General features: G+C 35.6%; 1 protein-coding gene across 6 annotated transcripts in view; it reads left to right on the top strand.

Moving 5' to 3' along the window:
- Positions 1-21,853, top strand: part of NRXN1 (neurexin 1) — a 668,503-nt gene that overhangs the window by 205,722 nt on the left and 440,928 nt on the right. For all 6 annotated transcript variants that reach the window (XM_056487060.1, XM_056487058.1, XM_056487056.1 and 3 more), the window contains one exon: positions 20,959-21,260. In XM_056487060.1, coding sequence (XP_056343035.1) covers positions 20,959-21,260 — 302 coding nt within the window. The remainder of the gene's footprint in view (positions 1-20,958; positions 21,261-21,853) is intronic.

Raw genomic sequence — 21,853 nt, 5'->3', positions numbered from 1 at the left:
ACTTCTTTGTTGAGCTTTTGGTGTCTTTGGCAGCCAGATGGATCTTTACTCCTGAGCTGGGCCACATCAGTATGCAGTTATGAGAAGTTAACAGATTAGTTTGTTACAAAGATTGTTAAACCTTGCAAATAAACTGCATGCAGCAACTGAGACAGAGTCATCTTAGTAATAGGGTTAACTTTTTCCTAGCATAAAACAGGAAGTGATGACTGAATCTACTTAAGAAAAAAAAAAAAAGGAAAAAATAAATTATTTTACTTACTTGAACTTTCACTGCGAAAAGTAGCAGATGTTAGAGTTAAGTTTATGAACGTTTTAATTTTTTCTCCTGTAATTTTTTAGGTATTCACTTAAGGTAATTGTTCTTTAAGTATGTAGATACAGTTGGGGCTCTGGGGAATTCATTCAGCTTTCTCTATTATTTAGTAATTTGAATTGGATATTAAAGCAAAGATTTTTTTTTTTTTTTTACTTTAATAGTTAAACTAGAAAAGTAATAGCCTATAATAAAAAATTTACTTTTTCTATGTATAAGATCTTCTTGTAAGAGTGTTGTTTAATTCTTTATTTACTGTTACAAAAGCTACCTAAGCTACCTTAAAAGAGAAAATATAGTAAGTTAAAAAGGGATCAAAATCCTCAACAACCAAATGGACTTTGGAATCTTACAAAATAAATGGTCTTGGTACATATTTTTTTAAGTAAACTCATGTTAGCTGAAGAAGAAAACAGGTCATATTGTATTTCTGTTATTAGACTTCAACATTCTTGGTTAATAGTTTCTGCTTCTGTTACTTCAGATTTTTTTAAAGTGCTCTTTTGGAAGATTCTGTTGCAATTTCTGACCAAGACATGGAGTCTGCAGATACTCATATAGTATAGATCAGTCTGCAGCCATTCACAAAAGAAATGGTGCATGAACAATATGAATTCACAGAGGACCTGTGAAGAGAAAATTACTTTCCTGATGAAAAATGAAAGCAAGGGAGGAGAAATGAGGTTGAGGAATATGAGATTAAAGCTTGCTCTTTTAATATATAGAATTTTGTCATTTATTATTAAGGCTCTAAGAACTTGCCAAAATTATTTCTTCATTAGAATGCCAGTCATACTTCAACCCTCTTTTTTCTTGTCCCCAACAAAGTTTCAATGGCAATTAATTTTTGTGTACTGTCTCAGCTTTTTAGCAAAGTGCATCTTTCACATTTTTTGTGAGGTATATGGTCCTAGATTAATAAATAATAGACATTATTTGCCTTCAAACAAATCTACAGCTGCAGACACAAGAAATAGAAAGTCAGTGTAATGGTGCAATATTTCATTTTCCTCTTTTTCCTCCCCCACCCCCTACAAAAATGATTTGGAATGCATTAGGTTCTTTGAGTCAGCTGAGATACAGATGGAGCCAGTCAAATGTGGACCATGGCCAGTATTCCCAAAAGATGTTTTCAGTTTATTTCCTAGTCAATAATTTTCACAGGAAAAAAAAAACGACGATAGTGTTGATGGTAGCATCTTCCCTACAGAAAGCAGAGAGGATGGAATATTTCCATGTTGAATTAAAATGCACACATTGCTGAGCAATGAAAACAAATTAAGGCAAATTCAGTAACTTCATTTTAAAAGCAACAGTGAGCTTTAATTGTCATAAATTCAGAACTAATTAAAAACATGTTGACAAAAATTGGACCAACAGCTTGTCATTTTCAAATCTAAGTGAAATGCAAAGTGTTGAGAATAAATTACAGGGTTTGAATTCAGTTCTTAAGTTTAGTGCATTTGCTACATGTAGGATATCTCAGGATCTTTTCAGGGGAAGACAGTAGAAAATTATTAGAAAATATTGTTTTCATTTGGCTAACATTTTACAAATAAGTTCTGAACTTGATGTCTAAACATTGAGAACTGGAAATATTTGTGAGTGGCTGGCTCTAGATGGGTGATCCAGTCCTATTTGAACTCCATGCTGGGTGAGAACTAGGCCTGTGCCATCTCTTCTCCTCCCTCACAACATATAAGGAGGAAATAAAACTGAGGACATGAGTTCTAATATGGAGCTCCAAGTGGTCCAGATAGGTCCCAAGTCTGGATTATTAAATAAATAGAACCACAAAATGTGCTGTGGCACATAAATTGCCCCCTCAGTATGTTCCCATCTGCTCTGATAATAAATAGATGCAGAAATACTAAAAAGAAATACTAAAATCCCCAAAGGTTAACTATTTCAGGATTGATAAATTACCAAAACCTGGAACTGTAGGATGGTTTGGGTTGGAAGGGACCTCAAAAATAACCTGGTTCCAACCCCTCTGTCCCGGGCTGGGATGCCACCCACTAGATCAGTCTGTTCAAAGCCTCATCCAGGCTGGCCCAGAGCACTGCCAGGGATGGAGCATCCACCATTTCTCTGGGCAACCTGTGCCAGTGTCTCACTAAGCAAAGAATTCTTCCTAACATATAATTTAAATATCTCTTTCTCCAGTTTAAACACATTTTCCCTTGTCCTATCACTATCTGCTTATGTAAAATGTCACTCTTCCTATTTTTATTTTATTTATTTATTTATTTATTTATTTATTTATTTATTTATTTAATTTATTTTTAACATGTACTCTTTAGGTACTGGAAGATGCTCTAAGGTCTCCCTGATGTCTTCTCCAGACTAAACAACCCATTTCTCTCAGCCTACTTTTACAGGAGAGGTGATCCAGCCAACTGAGCATCTTTCTGGCTCTCTTCTAGACCTTCTCCAACAGGGCTCCAACAGGGTCCACATCCTTGTGCTGAGGACCCAGACCTGGCTGGATCACTCCAGGTGAAGTGATCTGCTCACAAGGACAGAGTAGAGGGGAAGAAAAGCCCCCCCTCAATTGGCTGGCCACAGCTTTTTGATGCAGCCCAGAACAGCTGGCTTCATCATTATATGCTGGTTAACTTAACATGGGTCCTGAATGTAAGAAAAGTATTATTCTAGAGAGCAGAGAGGATAAATCTTCAACCTTGAATCTTCTAAATAGAAACCTTCATATGTGCAAGGCTTTGCTGCAACTCTCATATGACTGGAATGCCCTTGGTATTTCACTTTTTTCTGCTCAGCTCTGAAGATAAATATTCTAATATTCTGAATTAGGTTCTTCATTGATGTGCACACACTTAAAACATGCCACAGGGTGACTAACTGCAGAATTCAGAAGTTTGCTCAGGTGAGGTGTGTCACTACACACTGCAAGCACTGGGCACTACTGCTGGATAAGTCTGAAACATCTTGAAACTAGGACCAAAAATACCATGGATTTTAAAAAGTAGAGGTTGACTCAAACATCTTTTCATCTCTACACAACTTCAGTGAAGGGTTTATGGCAATATGCTAGATGTCTCTTAAAATACAGCCCTAAATTAATTAGCAAAGTGCTCTAGAGTCCATCCTAATGCAAGGTGTAAATTTGCAAGGCCTGGATGTGATGTGCAATGACTGATAGGATGTAGAGTAAAAACATGTGATTATTTTACTCTTTTAAAGAAATCAATGGCAAGCATACCAGTGTGGGATTTTGTTCTCTCAGCCAATTACTCGTTTATAATTGAAATTTCCTGAATGACTTTGCAGGCTTTGGCATCCTGTAGTGAGACCTTGGAAAATGAATAAGAACTATTTATACAACTAGTAGAGAGACACAGGAATAAAAGCATGTGTAGTGAAGGACAGAATAAAGTTGTTCATGCCTTCTTTGCTGGTTAATGGTCTGGGTAAATCTCAGAGTAAATTTAAGTGCCTGACCAAATTTCAGCCTGTCTTCTTTCCAAGGCACTCAATTGCTCAACAACTGCCCTGAACAGAGCAGAATAACACAATTTATCAGCAATGGGGAATGGTTAAGAACTTAGTTCATTAAAATACCAGTTATGGTGAATTACACAACCCCATGTGAAAGATGGAATCACTGTTCCTAGGAATGCCAGTGGAAGTTTGGGGTCTAATTCTTGAGAACTGAGTATAATATTATCCAGTTCATTATTTTAAGTCAGTTATAGCTCATACAGAAATGTACAAGTATTCTAGCACACTTTACAAGATAAAATTAGAAATATGTGGGGCTTATATATATATAGGGGTATGTTCAATGTAAAAACAGGGCTGTATTTTCTCACACACCTCATGGCTTAGCTGTTTTTTTTTTTTTGCTAACTTGCTGCATTAAGTTGTCAGACTCAGGCAAGAAATGAGTTGCTTCATTTGAGGTATAATGAATACTCAGCTTAAGTTATCTTTTTTTCTGACAACAAAATACTTAGCTGAGAAAATTTAGCACAACAAGGCTCATGCAAGGACAGGTCTTCCAGTATTCTCTTATGCAATTTAGAGTAGTTGACCTTTAATTAACAAGCCCTCCAGTGGTTCACCTTACTGAAAAAAATCACCTAGGCATATACTTTTAACATTTGTTCATCATAATCACCACTGAGTTTGCTAGTTCTGTGTATTTAAAATAATTGTAAAAGATTTTCCAATACCTCTAACTGAATGTACTTTTTATATCCTATAAAGGCCTTTAGCAGCAAGTCCTTAGTGACTTTTTGTTCAGTTACTATGGTAACTTTGAACTTTCTTTAGTGTGGAAAGAAACATTCCTTTTTTTCACTATCAAGGAAAAAAGTGTTTGGTTTTGAGCAAGAAGAAAAAATGGACATAGTTTATCAGATGAGCTTGTATATTTTAAAAAGTATTTTTTAGAATACTTTTTTATTATTTAGGTGTAGAAAAATTACTGCAGTGGAGAAAAAGCAACAAATTTAATGAAAATTTAATGAAAATTAAGAAAGTTCATAATCAGGAGGTACTATATATATAGGGTTGGAGATTTTTTTGTATACATATATACAAATGGGAATTAGATTGCGTTAATAAGATTGATTAAAGTTCAAATGTTATCTTTGTAGTATGAGCCAGCTCAGATCTTGGAGAATTTAAAGAAAAAAAAAACCCAAAACATAATGAAGTTTGTATTAGAGCTTTGCATTATTAAGCCTCTTATTTTCATGTGAAGGATATGAGTGTAAGACTTGAGTAGAGTAGAAATGTCTAAGAATCCCTTGAATGTTGGGTCTTGCTGTGGGAAATGTTTAATGTAATTTGGGAAACAAATATTCTTGTAGGCACATTGATTAAAAATAATACAAAGATGTACTTGAGGTATTCATGGTCTTTAACATCAGGCATCTTTATTTACATCAGCTTGAGAAAATATTGATAGAAGATTCCTTTGTATCTTTTTTTCTTACTGTTTGGATCAAAAAGATTTATATCTGGTAATTTGAAATTATCTTTGTGATGGTTATCAAGTCAATATGTTGGTAAGCAATTAAAATATATAATTAAAAATGAACACGGGACCAAATCCCTGCCTTGGTAGTACAAAGCCAGAAAGCTTTCATTAATTCCTGCTTACCTTTATTATATTAAACATTTTTTTAATATTCTCTTGATGAAAGCCAGATTGCTTCTAATTACAACACAGGTGTTTTGTGATTCTATAATAGAAAATACTCTGATGTAACCAAGGAAAAGTAAGACTATATGAGCTACCTCCAGCTCCATTGCTTGAAAAGTTTCTCCACATTGCTTTTTCTCTTCAAACTTATTTAAAATACAAGTTTCATTTTTGTCAATCATGTTTCTAACAGAAAATAAGAAAAATATTGGCTAAGATGGAGGATAATTAAAAAAGAAACCAGTAGGCATTTTTCTTTGGTGATTTTTTTTTTTTTTTTTTTTTTTCTTTTTTTGAGGGATAGCTGATCAGAAACACGTGTATTGTCTATTAGGGAGAAGGTCAGACCTTAATTTTTAGTGACTGATATGGTCTTTCATATATAGGCCATCTTTGTTCCAAATAAGCTGTTTGGGGATTGGATATTATTGTTCTAATACAGTGTAGAATGTACCTCATCCTGTCCTGCAGTGGAAAAAAAAGAGTTGTTGATTGGGACTTTTTTTCCCAATGTTATTCTATGATGGTAGTCTAGGCAAGTATAATAATATATGTGTATTTTTTTTTTTAATTTTTTTTTTAATTTAATACCATTTTTGCTTCAAAAGCCTTGAATTTGTGGATGATAATGTTTGGCTGAGACATAAACTTTTGCTGCTAAAAGGAGCCACACTTTCAGATTCTTTCTGAGGAACAAGACATCTACTTGAGGAAAAAGCCGCAAAATTAGGATTAGATTTTAAAATTAGTTTTAGTGTGTAGCTTTTTGATACACAGCCTAAATATTTGTACACAAAATACTTAGATACAACTAATGCCTACATCTCACTTCAGAGTAGATTGTGTTAGCTTCTGGGATATAATAAATCCACTGGGGCCAATGTCTGAATTAACATAATAATTAAAGTTTCAGCACATTGTTGTAGGTCACAGTAAGAAAATGTTTAATCTTTCTGCATTCATCTGTGTACATTCAAGGCATTGGGAGGTCTACAGAGACTGAATTAAATTTAAGTGTATCAGAAATGAGCAGGGTGTTTTAAGAAAAATGTGAAAAAGATTTAACTTTGTCGGGAGCTGTTCATAATTGGTTTTGTTCTGACAGTAAAGGATACACCAAAAATTGGGTCACTACTCAAGTTACAGCTCAATTAATGAGAGAAAGCTGTGGCTGTATAGCAGCCAAAACACAGAATTATCCTGCATCTGCCCACTTGAGGATTTGGGGTTTGTTTGGTCCGTAGATCATTGTCTGTGGTCAGCTGTGCCTATAGGAAAAAACAAGTGGTGGGCTGGAGTGAGTAAGCACAGGATGTAGTAGATCATCTGAAAATTACTCCACAAAATTAGCAGAGTGTTAAGAGAATGAAAATATGCTTTTCTGAAACATAATTCTAGGCTTGAAAAATTGATGACATTGAGAAGAAGATTTAATAGCATTTTATGAGTCTTGAGAGAAGCCAAGGAATATTAAAAGTTATCTTGTCCTGACACTGCTCACTAGCCAGGGAGAAATATCTGGATGCTGACTATTGCACCACCAGAAATGGGTCAAGATGCAGCTTGTCCTAAACCAGTTTGGAAATCCATGGTGAATTTCTGAGTTTTAATAGAATCTTTAGCTGTAGTTTCCTTTTATACTGGAGCAGTTCTTTGCTAATACAGGGGTAAATGGATTTAGTAATTTAATGGTTAATTTCCTGTGCTAGGCATCCACTTGACAAAAGACCCACAGCAAGATGGGTGAAGAAAAGTTCTGCTGGTGTTACTGTATTCTGAGGAGCCAGGGCTGGCTGCTGTTCAGCTTTTCTTTGTGCTTACATAAAAAACCCCAGAACATGGAAGATGAGGATAGAAAATAAAAATGGGGAGCCTGAAGCTGCTTAAATTAGTCTGTTTCTTGCATGGCAGCATGGAAAAGTTGCTTATTAGCTCAATATTGGGGGAGTTGGGAGATAACTCAGAGGGGTGTAGCAGGAAAAATGAGCTGCAGGAGCTGCCCTTGGATACATCAAACATTCCTAATTTCATGGCTAACACACTGATGAATGTTGCCTGCTTTTGCTTATGAGATGGAAATACTTCAGTGTGCATATTGTCTCCATAGCCCCAGACTAAAGAACAAACAAATAATCCTTGAATAATAAAATAATCAAATTATCCTTCAGTTAAACTGTGGTTTACCTCTAGATTTCAGTTTAGGAATCCAATGAAAATGAACTCATGTAGAAGTGAATTAAGAAAGAATGGACTGCTAGTCTGCAAATTTCTAATTTAATGGCAATTAGGCAGAATTTTTAATGATGCACATACCTTTAATTTTAAGCCATTTACATCTGTACCATTTCATTTGAGTACTGTGATTTAATGTTGCCTCAACAATAGAACTGATGGCAGGATTCTAAAATACTTTAAACACAGCTTCCTATTAGTTTTGAATCCAAACCCTTGGGAAATCTATAAGGTGTTGGAGCCTTGGGGAGAAATAGAGATAATAGTTGCAAAATGATTTCTTCACAGATTCAGTAATTCCCTTTCCTGAAAGTTCAGAAAGGTTTAAATAATTTTTTGAACATAATAACTGACCTGGTGGTTGTGAGATGAATACTGGTGTGTTTTGTCAAGAACTCTTCAATTTTAATTAATTTTAAAGTATCCAGAGTAGTAATCAAATAGCTTTAGAAGTGTAATGGCATGTATTCAGAATCATTTGTCTTGTGTATTGTGCATAAAGGGCTTTACTTATTTTCTCAGGGTGCTATAAAATGAAGAGGGACTTTAGGAAAGCAAAACTATATTCAGCAATGCAAAGAAAACAGTAGGGGTTGTAGAAGAAGGTTGAATTAATAGCCTGTGTAACTCAGAGTGCATGCATTCTCTGTATATTGATCCTTTCACTCTGGCTACTGCACAGTGGCATTTTCCTAATGTAATAAATGCAAAACCTAACCAGCCTCTGGGGCTGTGTGTCTAAACAGCTGATGGTTAATTACAGGCACAGGTTAATTATGAGGCACAGGTGGGAGAGAAAAAAATGGTTGCTGCTGGTAAGAGCCTTTGTGTTCAATTTATGATTTGAAGCAAACTTATTGTATACTGTAGAGGGAATATTATTTTTCTCTGAGGGCAAAATAAGGGGTTTATTATATTAAAAATGTTCACAGGATTTGCTCTATCCTGCAGTATTTTTGTCTGGTGGTAGTCCTTGCTCCTGATTCCTGTGTGGTTTAGTGTGGGACCAGCAGTCATGCTCAAGCTGTGCAGGAGGAGCCAGCCTGTGGTTCCTGCTGTTGTTGACACAGTCTTCAGTATCACATTTTTTTTCACTTTGGTTAGGAGATAGAAATTTGTGGAAAATACATGTCAGTTGCCAGAACATTTGGTGAAGGATACAGGCTCTGTTGCTTTTTTCCCTGCCCTCTCCAGTCGTGGCTTAGTGGGGTACCAGCAGTTGTGGTGAACACAATCATAGTGCCTTGAAATGTAGAGAAGTTTCAGACCCTGAATGCAGATTAGATTCTTGAAAAAGGAAGAGTACCCAAACCTGAAATTTATGTAATGTGCTTGTCAGTAAAGTGTCACAGCTTTTCTCTTTTGATTATCCTTTGTAAGATATGTTAAATTATTTTTTCAGTTATGTTTTCTTCTGTAAGTGTTCTTTGGATTATTACAGTCTTGTTTCTATTTCATATCTGTAGGGCAGAAGGCTGTAAATAATATAAGCTCCTATGCAGTAATAATAAATATTGAACGATTTTAAGTAGTTATTTTTGACAAGTTCCTGGAGAGGTGAAATTACTTCTTAATATCTAATGTTTCTAAAATGAGGCAGTATCACTGACAGTGTCATTCTTTCTATCTCCAGCTTTTTTCTACCCTTTCCATTACCTGAGAAATGAGTTGTTAAGTTTTATGTTAGATCCATGCAATGATGCAAGTATGTCACACTATCCATGACACTCTAAGTATCTCACCTTCTTAGACATATTTATTGCATAAAGAGCAGGATAAAGTACCAGTGGTGCAAATGTGCAGTCTTCAGTGGAATTCACCAGCAGTCAACTTGGCCCAGTCATGACAGCAAATCTTTCCTCTAAAATATCAATATAGCACTAGAGTCCAATTATTTTTACACTCTGCTAATCTTCTTTTGCTTTTACAGTGTTCTTGCAGGCTTCTATAAAAAGACTGTTGGTAATCTCAGTAGGGAGGCCTCCTTATCAAGTAGTTTCAAAGACTTATGACTTCTGAAAAAATAAGGAGGTAATACTGAATTAATGGAGAAGGGACTAGTCAGTCTTCAAAAAACTAAATGTGAAGCATATATAATACTGATTATTTTGCTACTTGCAGAAGTTTTCTTGGATTTCCACAGATTTGATAAGACGTGGAGAGAGTTAGAAATCTTTTATATTTCTGAAATGCATGCCTAAAATGGTCCTTTAAATATAAATCTAGACATAGCTCTTTTTAAATATTCACAGTTGAAAATAAATCAGTGCACATATAATTTTAAAGCCATGGTCAGGCCAAGAAACCCGCTTATCAATTTTTGAAAGTCTCATTTAAAAGAAAAATTGGTATCAAGAGTAGATCTTAAAAGCCTTGTTTTGTTGTAGCTTACTGGAAGTATGTTAGAATATTATTAAACTCTATTTAAGTGTGAATGTTGCCAAGGCCTGGTGTTTATTGAAAAGAAGAATAAGAAATGCTGTGGAGAAGGACCTGAGGGTCCTGGTGGACAACAAGCTGTCCCTGAGCCAGCAGTGTGTCCTTGTGGCCAGGGAGGCCAGTGGTACCTGGGGTGCCTTGGGAAGAGCACTGCCAGCAGGTCAGGGAGGTGATCCTGCCCCTCTGCTCAGCCCTGGTGAGGCACATCTGGAGTGCTGTGCCCAGTTCTGGGCTCCTCAGGACAAGGGAGACACTGAGCTGCTGGAGCTGGTCCAGTGGAGGGATACAGGGACTGGAGCATCTCCCTTCTGGAAAGGCTGAAGGAGCTGGACCTGTTTGGCCCCAAGGAGAGATGACTGAGAGGGAGCCTCATCAATGTCTCTGAGGGGAGATGTCAGAGGATGGACCAGGCTGTACTCAGCAGGACAAGGGGCAATGTGCAGGAACTGATGCACTAGAAGTTCCACCTGAACATGAGGAAGAACTGTGCTGGGTAGCTAACTGTGAACTGGGATGGAGTGCTCAGAGAAGGTGTGGAATCTCCCTTGCTGGAGAGATTCCAGAACCATCTGGACACAATCTTCTGCTGTGTGCTCTGGGATGACCCTGCTTATGCAGGGAGACCAGACCAAGTGTCCCACTGTGGTCCCTTCCAGCTTGACCTCTTCTGTGATTCTGTGAAGTGACAGCAAGAATTGTCTTGTTTAAAAATTCACAGCTGTTACTTGAAACATATTAAGGTATCATCAAATTTCTTTGAATTGTATCCTCCTTTATCATGTTGTTGTGGTAAGCTTTAAAGAATCATGGAAAAAGCTGTGGGGGAATGGATTTCAGAGCTTTAACATTTCATTGATGTCTTGCTATGTGTCTAAGAAGCTTTTTCATGCTACAGAATTGGAACCTCCATAAGCAGGCTTGTTTCATGAAGTGGCTTTGTAATGGCAATTACTTATTTCAGCAACACTTTTCTTAAAACTCTTTGTTATGTAGCTGTTACCAGTCCTTTAAAACTTCATGTAAATTGCATTAATTATTAGCAAAGAAAAACCTTATCATTTTATTTGCAGTCAGAGAAATCAGATTTTGAGACATGTGAAATTATCATCTGAATACCTCTGGCTGTTATTTACACAAAATCCTGTTGTTATTCCAGTAATAAGATCTTGCTTATGTGAATGCTCTTTCCTCAACATCTCCTGTGTTCTGAAATATTATGACCTAAATTTTGATTTGGGGTAGGAAGAAGAAGGGGTATGAAAAACGGCTATATCTTGTCAAACCATTACAAAAATAATGGTAGTTTTGTCTTTTTTTTTATTGTCTTGGAAAGTGAGAATTAATTTAAGAACAAACAATGTTGTCAGAAAAGCAAACAATAGCTATAATACATCAGTATAGAATATTATCTGTCACACTTCTGTAGATTACATTTTAGTGTATTTTCCAGAATAAAATGTATTAAATTAACTTGAATTCAGTTTGCCTTTTCCCCCATCCTTAACACCCGACTTCTATATATTCTTTTAACTGACTTCTGCACATAAAATGCAAATAGATGTGTGGGGGTTTTTTTTATTATTAGGAATTATTCTGATCTTCAGATGTGATTGGGGATTTCCAGTGACTGCTCATTAGTGAGAACACTGACCAGCATATGGCTTAGCCAACCTTTGCCTCTCAGCAGGAATTGTAGTGCAATAAGAAAGTCTCTTAAGGAGAAAAACTAAGATACAGGGAAGAAGAGAGTGGAGGGCAGCATTGAAACAAACAGGAACCAACCTGAAAGTAGTAGGTCAAAACGTTTCTAGGAAGGTATGTCACAGCCTCTGGAGATGGTAATAGCACTCTGATAACCATCAAGGTTTCTGTGAGTTGTGAAGTCCTTTTCAGTGTTTCATCTGAATTTTTAAATAGTTATTTCCTGATTCTGGATTTGCCCTTGAATGTTTCTTCCCATACATATGCAGGTGGTTGCAGTTCTGTGTAAATACCTGTGGGTGTTTTTCTCTGTAAAGTACAGACAGCTGCTTTTATTGCCATGACCTTGACCAGAATCCCTGTTATACAAATAGTTGCTAATATTTTTTTTTCAATTTGCCACCATTTTAAAATACATTTTTTTAAATTTTTTTTTCTTCCTCCTGTGGACACATAATTGATTCTTCTTTCCAGACCAGAATGTTATCTGTTCTTAACCCAATCCACTAAAGGTCTGTGCTGTGCTCATCAGTTAAATGTTTCTGTTGTCCTTAGTGCTTTGTCCATCAGTTGCAGTCATAAAGGTAAAATATCATTAGTCATCGTGGTGATCATTAATCAATTTAACATTTGGAGGAAGGAGGTCTGAATTTTTAATTAAGTTTATTAGATATTGGAGTTCAATACCAATTATTCAAATGAACTTAAATTGGCACTATTCTTTTGCTCACTAAATGAAAATTCTTCTGCCTTTGTCATTCTTTGGAAGAAAAAAACTTTCTAAAACCATTATACTGAATTTCTTATAACTCGTACTTTAGTTTTTAATAATGACATTTCTGATCCCATAGTTCATTTGAACACCTGACCTAGGTACTGATGGTGGCTGAAGATAATTCTGGGTGCCAAAAGAAATATCAAATGCATCACAATAAGGTGTGTTTACCCTGACACTACTTCTTATATGCAGCCTTATGTTAAAAATACAGTTTTGGCTGAATTATTTTCCATGTGACGATGAATTGAGATCAAAGAGTATTTTTGACCAATGGTCTGCCTGTCTTTGAGAAGTTTTGAGCTTCTTTTATATCCAGAATCAATCAATAAAAAAAGAGATATTTTACTCTTGTTTAGCTCACATAGGAATTCCTTTTACTTCATTTGAAGAGGCAGGGTTGTAAAGAGATATTAGGCACGGCTTGTTTGGATCAAATATTTCTAGTGTAGCAAGAGGCCACTAGCACATCTCTCTGCTTGTTATTTTGAACAGCAGATTTCTTCAACTGAGACTTCAACTCCTCAGATCCCCTTAGTTGCTGTAGGATCCTTTCACAGAATGTATTCCTCCTATGCTCAGTAACTCAGAAAGAGATTTTTTTTGTTTTATATATGAAAAAAATTTTCTTAAATGAGAATATTCTCAACAGGCTGGAAGATGTAATAAAACAACAGTTTTCATATTAACTTTCCCAGGTTTATGGAAGACCAAGAATCATAAATAACTTCTTCCAAACATGCTTTGAAGACTAACACAGAGATCCAAATGATTTTTCCCAAATATTTCTATGTAGACATTCCTTCAATGATACAATCTTAGGCAGAGACAGAAAAGAAAAAAGTATCAGTTTTCTCAATCCCCTCCGGAAGGTGTTTTGTTTTACCTTTTTCAAAACCATGCTGTATCTCTTTTCACTGAGTTTAATGCTACATATTCCTGTAGTACCTCTCTGAGATAAGTGCAAAACTGGTTTTATAGCAGTGGCTCATCATGTACATAATATTACTGTGGTGGCATTCCCCCTGCATCTCTGGAAAGCTTATTGCTACAAAGGGCTTCTTTTAACAGGAGTTAATTAGGACAAGAAAATTGCTTGTTGTTTTTTATTGCATCTAAACCCCAGGACATGCTGCACTAATCCTCCAGTGCTGTGTGGAGCCATAAGAGAGGTATTCAGCTGATGTCCCAGAAGTTTCTTATTAGCTTTGTAACTGTTCTTTATCAGATCACTTAACTCATTAACTCTTTGTACACATGAAATGTGTTTGTTGGGGATTATTTTCTTCCTTGTTCTTTCATTTGAAATGTGTATTTAAATATCACCAACAAAGCAAAAACAATTTTTCTTGCTTCTCCTATTCCACGTTTTTACTTAGGACAGTGAAAAATGAATGCAACTCATTTGGAAAATGCTCAGTAAGGAGTAAGGTTCTACTGCTTCATTCAAGAAGCAGAAAATGGATTTTTATCTAGGACAAAGACTGCTTTCAATTTTTGCAAGAATAACTGCTTTTTTTTTTTGTGCACCTCTCCTCTATGTGATAGAAGCAGAAGAGAGCAAGCCCAGGCTGCAGGGGAAGAATTTACCTGTTCCATCACTCAAAGAAAAAGAATTCTAGAACTTGCATTTGCACAAGTTATATACTTACAGGGAGTAAAATTAAAACAACTATTTTTTTCCTATAATAACATCAGTTTTTCTATCAGTTTATTTTTTTTTTTTTTTCAGTACTCTGATACTGAAATGTTTAAGTAGAAGCTGGCTTGTACTGGAAAATCAATTCAGCTATAAACAAGAGACCCAGCCCAGTTCCATGGGCCAGCCCCTGGGTGGACAATGATAAGTTTTAAAATCACCATTTCAAAGTTTTGAGGTTTTGAGTAATTTTTTGAGGCATTATCATTACAATATAAAGTGCAGGATACTGTAATCTACTTATTAATGATGCTAATTCAAAACAGGTTCTTCTATTTCCATCTTCTGGCAATTTAGTATATAATGTACACTAGGATAGCACAATTCCTTGAAAACTCCTGCTTGCTTTCCTCTCCCTCCCCAATTACAAATCTGCTTTTGAAGTGCACACTCTGTGTGATTAAATAAAAGGACATGAAAATTAGTGAGGAAATTGCATGGTGCAGCCATTTTAGTTATGAATTTAAATGACTGTTTAGCAAAATGGAGTAATTTATCACTTATCTAGTGTTCCCTGCAAGTCATTTATCATGAGAGTAGCAACTATTGTAATTTTATTCTCATCTGAGATGGTAGGAAGGGCTCAGAGGCTCATACTTCAGAGGTTCTTCTATCACTTCTTGTGGTTGGCTATTGATTTAATGATTGTGTGTGAAACAAAACATGAACTGGAAAACTTTCCCAAGTTTCCTTGCATCGTGGTATTATACCTGACTTAGTTATGCTGTTAAATTTTTCTTGGCAGGTAGAATTTTTCTTTGCTCCTCATTTTACTACAATGGATACTAGTTTTATGTTGGATGCCAGTAGTGCAGATTTTGGTTCCCAGGATCACAGGTGCAGTGTGTTTTTTTAGATAAACCATGTCCTGATAGTACATGCCAGGAAGAGTGGCCATGGCAGTCCAAAGCACTTGGTTATAACAACTAGCCAAAATTTTACTATATCATGGTTTTGAGTAGAACATTTTCTGCCACAGAAAGGCTTGGATTGGTTGGCAGATCCCTGAATCTTAAAATGAATAGACACTTAGCCAGCCTGGTTTTTGGGAGTTTTTTTGGGTTTTGGGTTTTTTGCAAATGAATAACTTAAAACAATAATAAGCTCTTGAGAAGTAATTCCTCAGTCCTTCAGAATAAATTATTGCTTATGGTCTGGCTAGTCATGATTACCTCATTCCCTCACAAAGGGAAGGGACACAGAAATTTGTATTTACTGGAGAGGAAAGGGGGCATTAAAAAAAAAAAAAAAAAAAAAAAAAAAAGGAAAACAGGTAGATATTTGCCAGCTGTGGTTTTGGAATCATGAATCTGATTTTTTTCTCCAAATGGCTTCCTTGCAATATTCCGTGGAGACTTGTTTGGAGAGCAAGGAGTATATTTTCTGGAAAGGAAAAGAAAGATTGTGGGAAATGAAAAGAAGCATGGAAGATTCTTCTGTTAGGAAAAGTTATTTACAAGAGATAGGAACAGAAAACTGCTAGTATATAACAACAACAGTACTTGTAAAAATTAACTCAACCCTAACTGATAAAGCAGACCCTCTGCATTCTCTCAGAATTAATTTCTTAGGCTTTATCATAATTCCATAATTTTTGTTCGTTTCATAATTAAGTCTTTTTTATTTTATTTTTTTTATTTTTATTAGACAGTATTATTTTGGCTTCTTCTTTGAGTGCCTGTGTTTTATTTCTAGATGCAGTCTGGTCATCCTTTGTTGTTATATGAAACAAAAAAACAGTCAAATTCAGTAGAACATTTGGAGAACTACTTAACAGTCTCTGGAATTTTTTGTCTTAAGATCCAGTGAGTGATGTTTTTAATGGAAGAGTGAAGGCTGGCTTCCTAAAAGAGAAACCTTGTGCATGATGCATCCTGAGACCATTCCAGGTTCAAAGGTGCACACCTCATGTGGAGAGTATTCCCTTTGTATGGGATGGCAAGCCATTAGTTTGCTATTACTGCAAAAGTGTGCCAAAGAAGTAGCAGTTCAGCAGTTCTGGCTGTCTGGTTTTATTGTATCAGTCATTCTTGTTAATGGTTTTGTCCACATGCTGTTTTAGTGTAGTTTTCCTAAGTTGCATTACTTTTTCAGAAAGATTTTATAAGTTTAGAAGCTGATGGTGTAGTGAATAAATGTTTGAATTTTAAATTGTTGTGAAGTGGAGCACTGAACAGTACATTTGGGAACATATTAGACTCTGGTTTGGTGTAATTTATTTATTCAGAGCACATTTAATATCTTGAAGATTGTAGAGAAGTAACTTGGCTCTTAGAAGTAAAGTACCAGTGGTGTCAGGTTATTTTCTCTTTGACAATAATTATTTTGGCAGACAGATAAATTGACAATGCTCTACCAGGTTTTGTTGTATAATGCTAGATATGTTTGTCACATGGGTTGTGATTTACTCCTGTTACAATTCTATTTCTCTTGTCTATGGTTCCATTATTGTTACTATCTAGTAAGATCAAAGCATCTAGTCTCATGTATGTGATTTAAATCAGGCATAGGCACATGATCAAATTATTGTGGATACAGCCAGACCTAGTTTATGATGTAATACTGCCAGTGAGAAGGGTGGATGTGCTGTAAAACTTAGCATAGAGCTTATGTAGGACTGTAAAATCTGCTAAGGCCCATGGAAGTATTGCTTCTATATGTTTCATCAAACTAAGGATTAGTTGAACTTCCAAAGAACTGAATACTAAAACTGTTGTTGACTCAATGCATCAAAGAAACATACCCTATCTGCAGCAACAGGTGGTCTAATAAAGTCCTTCTCTTGTTTGAATCCTTTCTGTGACACAGATTGTGCCATTCCATGTTTGCACATCTCCTGTAATTCTGGATTTTCACTGCCATAATACACAGTTTGCAGTACTCAAAATTCAGAATAAAAACATATTAAACTCCTTTATGGCATTCATATTATCTTGTGCTTTTCTATGCAGGTAATTACATTTTAATCATTAAATGAAGTGCAACACTTCATACTGGCTAGAATGACTGCCATGCATTTTTAATGGTTTCTCTAAGTGTCATTAAGTGATAATTTGAAAAAATAAACAAACAACCAGCAGTTTACACAACTGGTTATTAATGAAGGCTGTTCTTAATTTGCTTAAAGGATCAAAAAAATTGTGGTATGAAATGAAGCAACAGATTGAGTGGGTTTTTTTAATGTACAGCATTTGAATGTTTTAGAGATTTTTTAATGTCCATTCTAAATACATGCATTCATATCAAAAGTAAAATAGCACATCATTTTGATGGGTTTTGATGGGTTGAGTACCAATATTGTTTAGTGGTTTTTCTGTCCCGTGCTGAAACATTTTGACTTACATGTTTTCTGTTCTATGTGTGCTGTAAAATCTAGTTTTCAATGGCAAAGCCCAAAAAAGATTTGTGACCTGATTTCCTCTTCTTGGTTTTCCTGAATCTTTGCTAGCCTGTGGCAAACCTGTGGGTGTTTTACCTCCTATATTCTCATTCCAGAGCTGGGCATAGCAAGGCAGATTTGGAGTTGCAGTGCCAAATCATTTCCCAAATATCAATGCTAGATTGAGGGCAAATATGCCTGAGGTTTCATCCAAATGATCATAAGGGTGAAGTTTAATTTTTCATGAGGAATTAATTACTCTGAAGACTGGAAAAATGTGGAGGCATTTTACTGGTATTCCTGCTTCAAATAATTTATGTAATATTTGCAGTTTGGCCGAACTAGAATATTGTAATGGAATATGATATTTGAATTAATGGCATAGAATCTGCATAAAAATGGCAAATAATGGATATTTTTTGTTTGTCAGGTAAGCAGAAAAGATAGTTTGGTAGGAAAAGCATGCAGTTAGTGTCTTCATCCACAGTGTTCAAGTTTTTTAACCAAAATGTTTCCTCTGAAGCAAAATGCTGTGTTCAGTTTTTGGGTTTTTTTTTTTTTTGGTGGTTTTTCAAGTGAAACTCAGTTTTTAAACAAGTGAATGCTAGTTTGATGTAAATATAAGTAATTTGTTAAAAAATTTTAATTTGATGATATTGTGTATCATGGACTACATTATTGAAGCTGAAAAGAATGAGAGAGGGTTCAAAAATTAACAGTGAATTCTGCAGGGGTATTGCTTGAAGAATTACTCATTTTTTTCCTTGGATGAACTTCTTGCTTCTTCAGGTCCTTGTTTAGGAGTAATTTTTTTTTTTAAAAGGGCTTGGCATGTATTTAAGTTCCATGCTTTTTTGTGTTTGTGTGAATCATCTGGTTTTACAGAAGCAGCTTACCGTGCATAGTGTGTATACATAAATATTTTTCATATTGATTCATTTATGTCCTTCAGTTTTTTTGTGGTGTAGTCATTAAATACCAGGGACAAAACTACAAATGCCAGGTTGCTGCATCTGTTTTATCATCTCCATTGTAGGTATTCATGCTGCTTTAATATGCCTGTGCAGCAAGCACCCATAGCAAATAAATTTGCTCTTGCACATTTTATGCTTTTGTTAAATATTCATTAGATGAGATGAAGGCTGCTGCTTTGAGTGCATTGAAACCCCAGAAAATACATTGTTTGTGAATCCTTTATGCACCATGAACCAAAGTGTTCCTCCTCTACTGAAATGCATCAGGGTCCAGGATGTGTTGCTATCCGTTGCTATACAACTGATTCTTGTTTTGAGCTGTAAAGAAAACATAATTGATAAACAGTCATTTTGGGTTTTTTACATTGTAGTCTAGTATAATTTGGCTGCTGACACAAAAAAACCAAACAAACCCCCCCCCCCCAAAAAAAAAAAAATACAACAAAAAAACCAAAACCCAAAACTAAAAAACATACCAAAAAAACGACCAGCCCTCAACGCCCCTCAAACAAAACCAAAAATAAAAAAACAAAAAATCTCAAAAAACTACCAAGAATTCTGCATCAAATCTGAGAGAAAGCACTTCAAGTAAACACAGTCTAATAACTTCTAATGTCCTTATTACAAAGAAAAGTTAAAACAAAATGCAGTCATTGTCTGATGCCTTATCTGAAGTATTTGTAGTATTTATAGTCTCTGAACTTACTCTGTATTTTAAAGAGAAGCATTTTGAATATCCAGGATCAAAGTTAGTGTATAGACTACAACAGAAGACAAATACATCCAGGGGCTTTTCAAAAAACCTGTCTTCACACCTGTTTTTTGCATGTTCTGTCATTCACTTGTCACTTAAATTCACAGAATTCACAGAATTCACAGAATGACTAGGTAGGAAGAGACCTTCAAGATCATCAATTCCAACCCATGCCCTAACACCTCAACCAGACCATGGCACCAAGTGCCACATCCAGTCTTTTTTTAAACACATCCAGGGATGGTGACTCCACCATCTCCCTGGGCAGACCATTCCAGTACTTTATCACTCTTTCCATGAAAAACTTTTTTCTAATATCCAACCTATATCTCCCCTGGAAATTGATACTGTTCTTGCCTTTATCTATATATTTATGCATGTTTTGGGTTTGTTCTGATGGTATCACACTGATGTGTGCAGCTCTGCCCTGGAGATTTGACTGTATTCTCATGAAGGATGAAATTTGACATCCTCAGGCTTTTTCACTTCATCCTTAGACTGCATAAAAGCTGCATGTTTTCATTGGGATTTTACTAACTTAATATTAGCTAAACAGATAATTTTTGCCTTTTTATAGCTCTAAACTCCATACACTTGTAAACAAAAAATTTTTGCCTGTTTATAGCTCTAAATTCCATCCACCTCTAGTGTAAGGTCAGTGCACACGTTCATGTATAAGATTTTAGGGGAAATATAATCTCCATATATGTAATACTTGTGTTTGCAAATACTAGCTTTGTTTGTGTTGCATAAATTAGCTAGTAAAAGTACATCTCAGAAAAAAACCAAAACCAAACCTGTTCATTTACTGATTCATGTTAACTTGCTCTCTGGCACAGTACCATATAAAGCTTTAAGGTAGATTCATAAATGAATGCTTTTTAGCTTTAGTTTATTCAAGAACTTAGGCAGAGCTACTGGAAATATCTGGATTATTGATTCTCTTTGGGGTGTGTCTTGGTTTGAAGGACAGGTGTTTGCCAGGGAAAGTAGGGCCTTCCCTTGAATTAGTTTAATTTTGAAATTAAGGGGCTCTTCATGACAAGGACTTAGCCATCAGTGCCTTTTAGCATGTCAATGGGAAAAATTCCATAGGCAAAGAGGAAAAAAAAAAAAAAACTCTCAACAGGGTGTCAATTTTAGTTAAAGTTGAAAAGGAAAAGATCTGCAATTTGACAGAATAATGCTTTGGTCTGTACATTCACCTGAACATTATATATTTAGATGTGTTTCAGATCAGATTGCTTAAATGGCATTAATACAATTGCTGGTGCAGTTTATTTTTTGAGCTTTAACCTATACATAAAAATTCTGGTAGAAAATAGTTAAAAATGTGTTCATGATAAATGTCATTTATCTCCTTCCTTCATGGCCTTTAAGTGTTTTAAATGAATTATTTTTTTATACCGTGCTTACACTAATACTGTTAAATTAGCTATGAAAAAAATTCATGCAAGATGCCTTTAATTAAATGCCAGCGATTTATTTGTTTGTTTCTCTCTTTTTTGTTCGCCAGGAAAAGAAGAATATATTGCGACATTCAAGGGATCAGAATACTTCTGCTATGATTTATCTCAGAACCCCATACAGAGTAGCAGTGATGAAATAACTCTGTCGTTTAAAACACTTCAGAGGAACGGACTGATGCTTCACACAGGAAAATCGGCTGATTATGTCAATCTTGCACTGAAAAATGGAGCTGTCTCCTTGGTCATTAATTTGGGCTCAGGGGCCTTTGAAGCGCTGGTGGAACCTGTGAATGGGAAATTTAATGACAATGCCTGGCATGATGTGAAAGTAACCAGGAATCTGCGTCAGGTAACAGTACAATGGATACAAGAATGACTGACTTTGTTATGAGTAAACGCTTGATAATTTGAAAATTGCATATTGGATGTTTAAGCAGGCATTTGGTTAGTTTTTTATTTGCACAAGGAAGGATATTCCTGCCACACTTGAGCAGGGGCATATCTAGAAAGTAGTAGGGCAAGCAGCTGTCTGAGACAGTACCAGTGAGAGGTTTTCAAGACTTTAGGTACCACCCAATGTTTCTCCAGTGCAACTGTCTGCCCTTGCAGCCTTGCATTAATCAAGGCTAACAACTTTCTCAATTGAAACTCTTTAATTAAAAGAAATGTTTAATATCTTTTTTCTCTTTTCAAAGTGGGCAGTAAATTTGCTATCAGATAAAACATGCACTGTGTGGAGGCATCCTGCATGTCATGCCACATTTGACTTAAGAGCAGCAGTAAAAAATATCTAGAACATTGCATGCTTACTCTCAGTGATGTGTTAGGGGTTTAGCAGTTCAACAGTCAAATTTGAGGTTGTGGTGGGGGGATGAGGGTAAAGACAGTACCATGTATGTGTGTATACTGTATGTGCTAAGTGTACAATATATGCACGTATGT

Source organism: Oenanthe melanoleuca, chromosome 3 (assembly GCF_029582105.1).
Source record: "Oenanthe melanoleuca isolate GR-GAL-2019-014 chromosome 3, OMel1.0, whole genome shotgun sequence".
In the NCBI taxonomy this organism is placed as follows: Eukaryota; Metazoa; Chordata; class Aves; order Passeriformes; family Muscicapidae; genus Oenanthe; species Oenanthe melanoleuca.
Note: the sequence above shows the minus strand (reverse complement) of the source record. Positions and strands in the feature narration are given on the sequence as shown.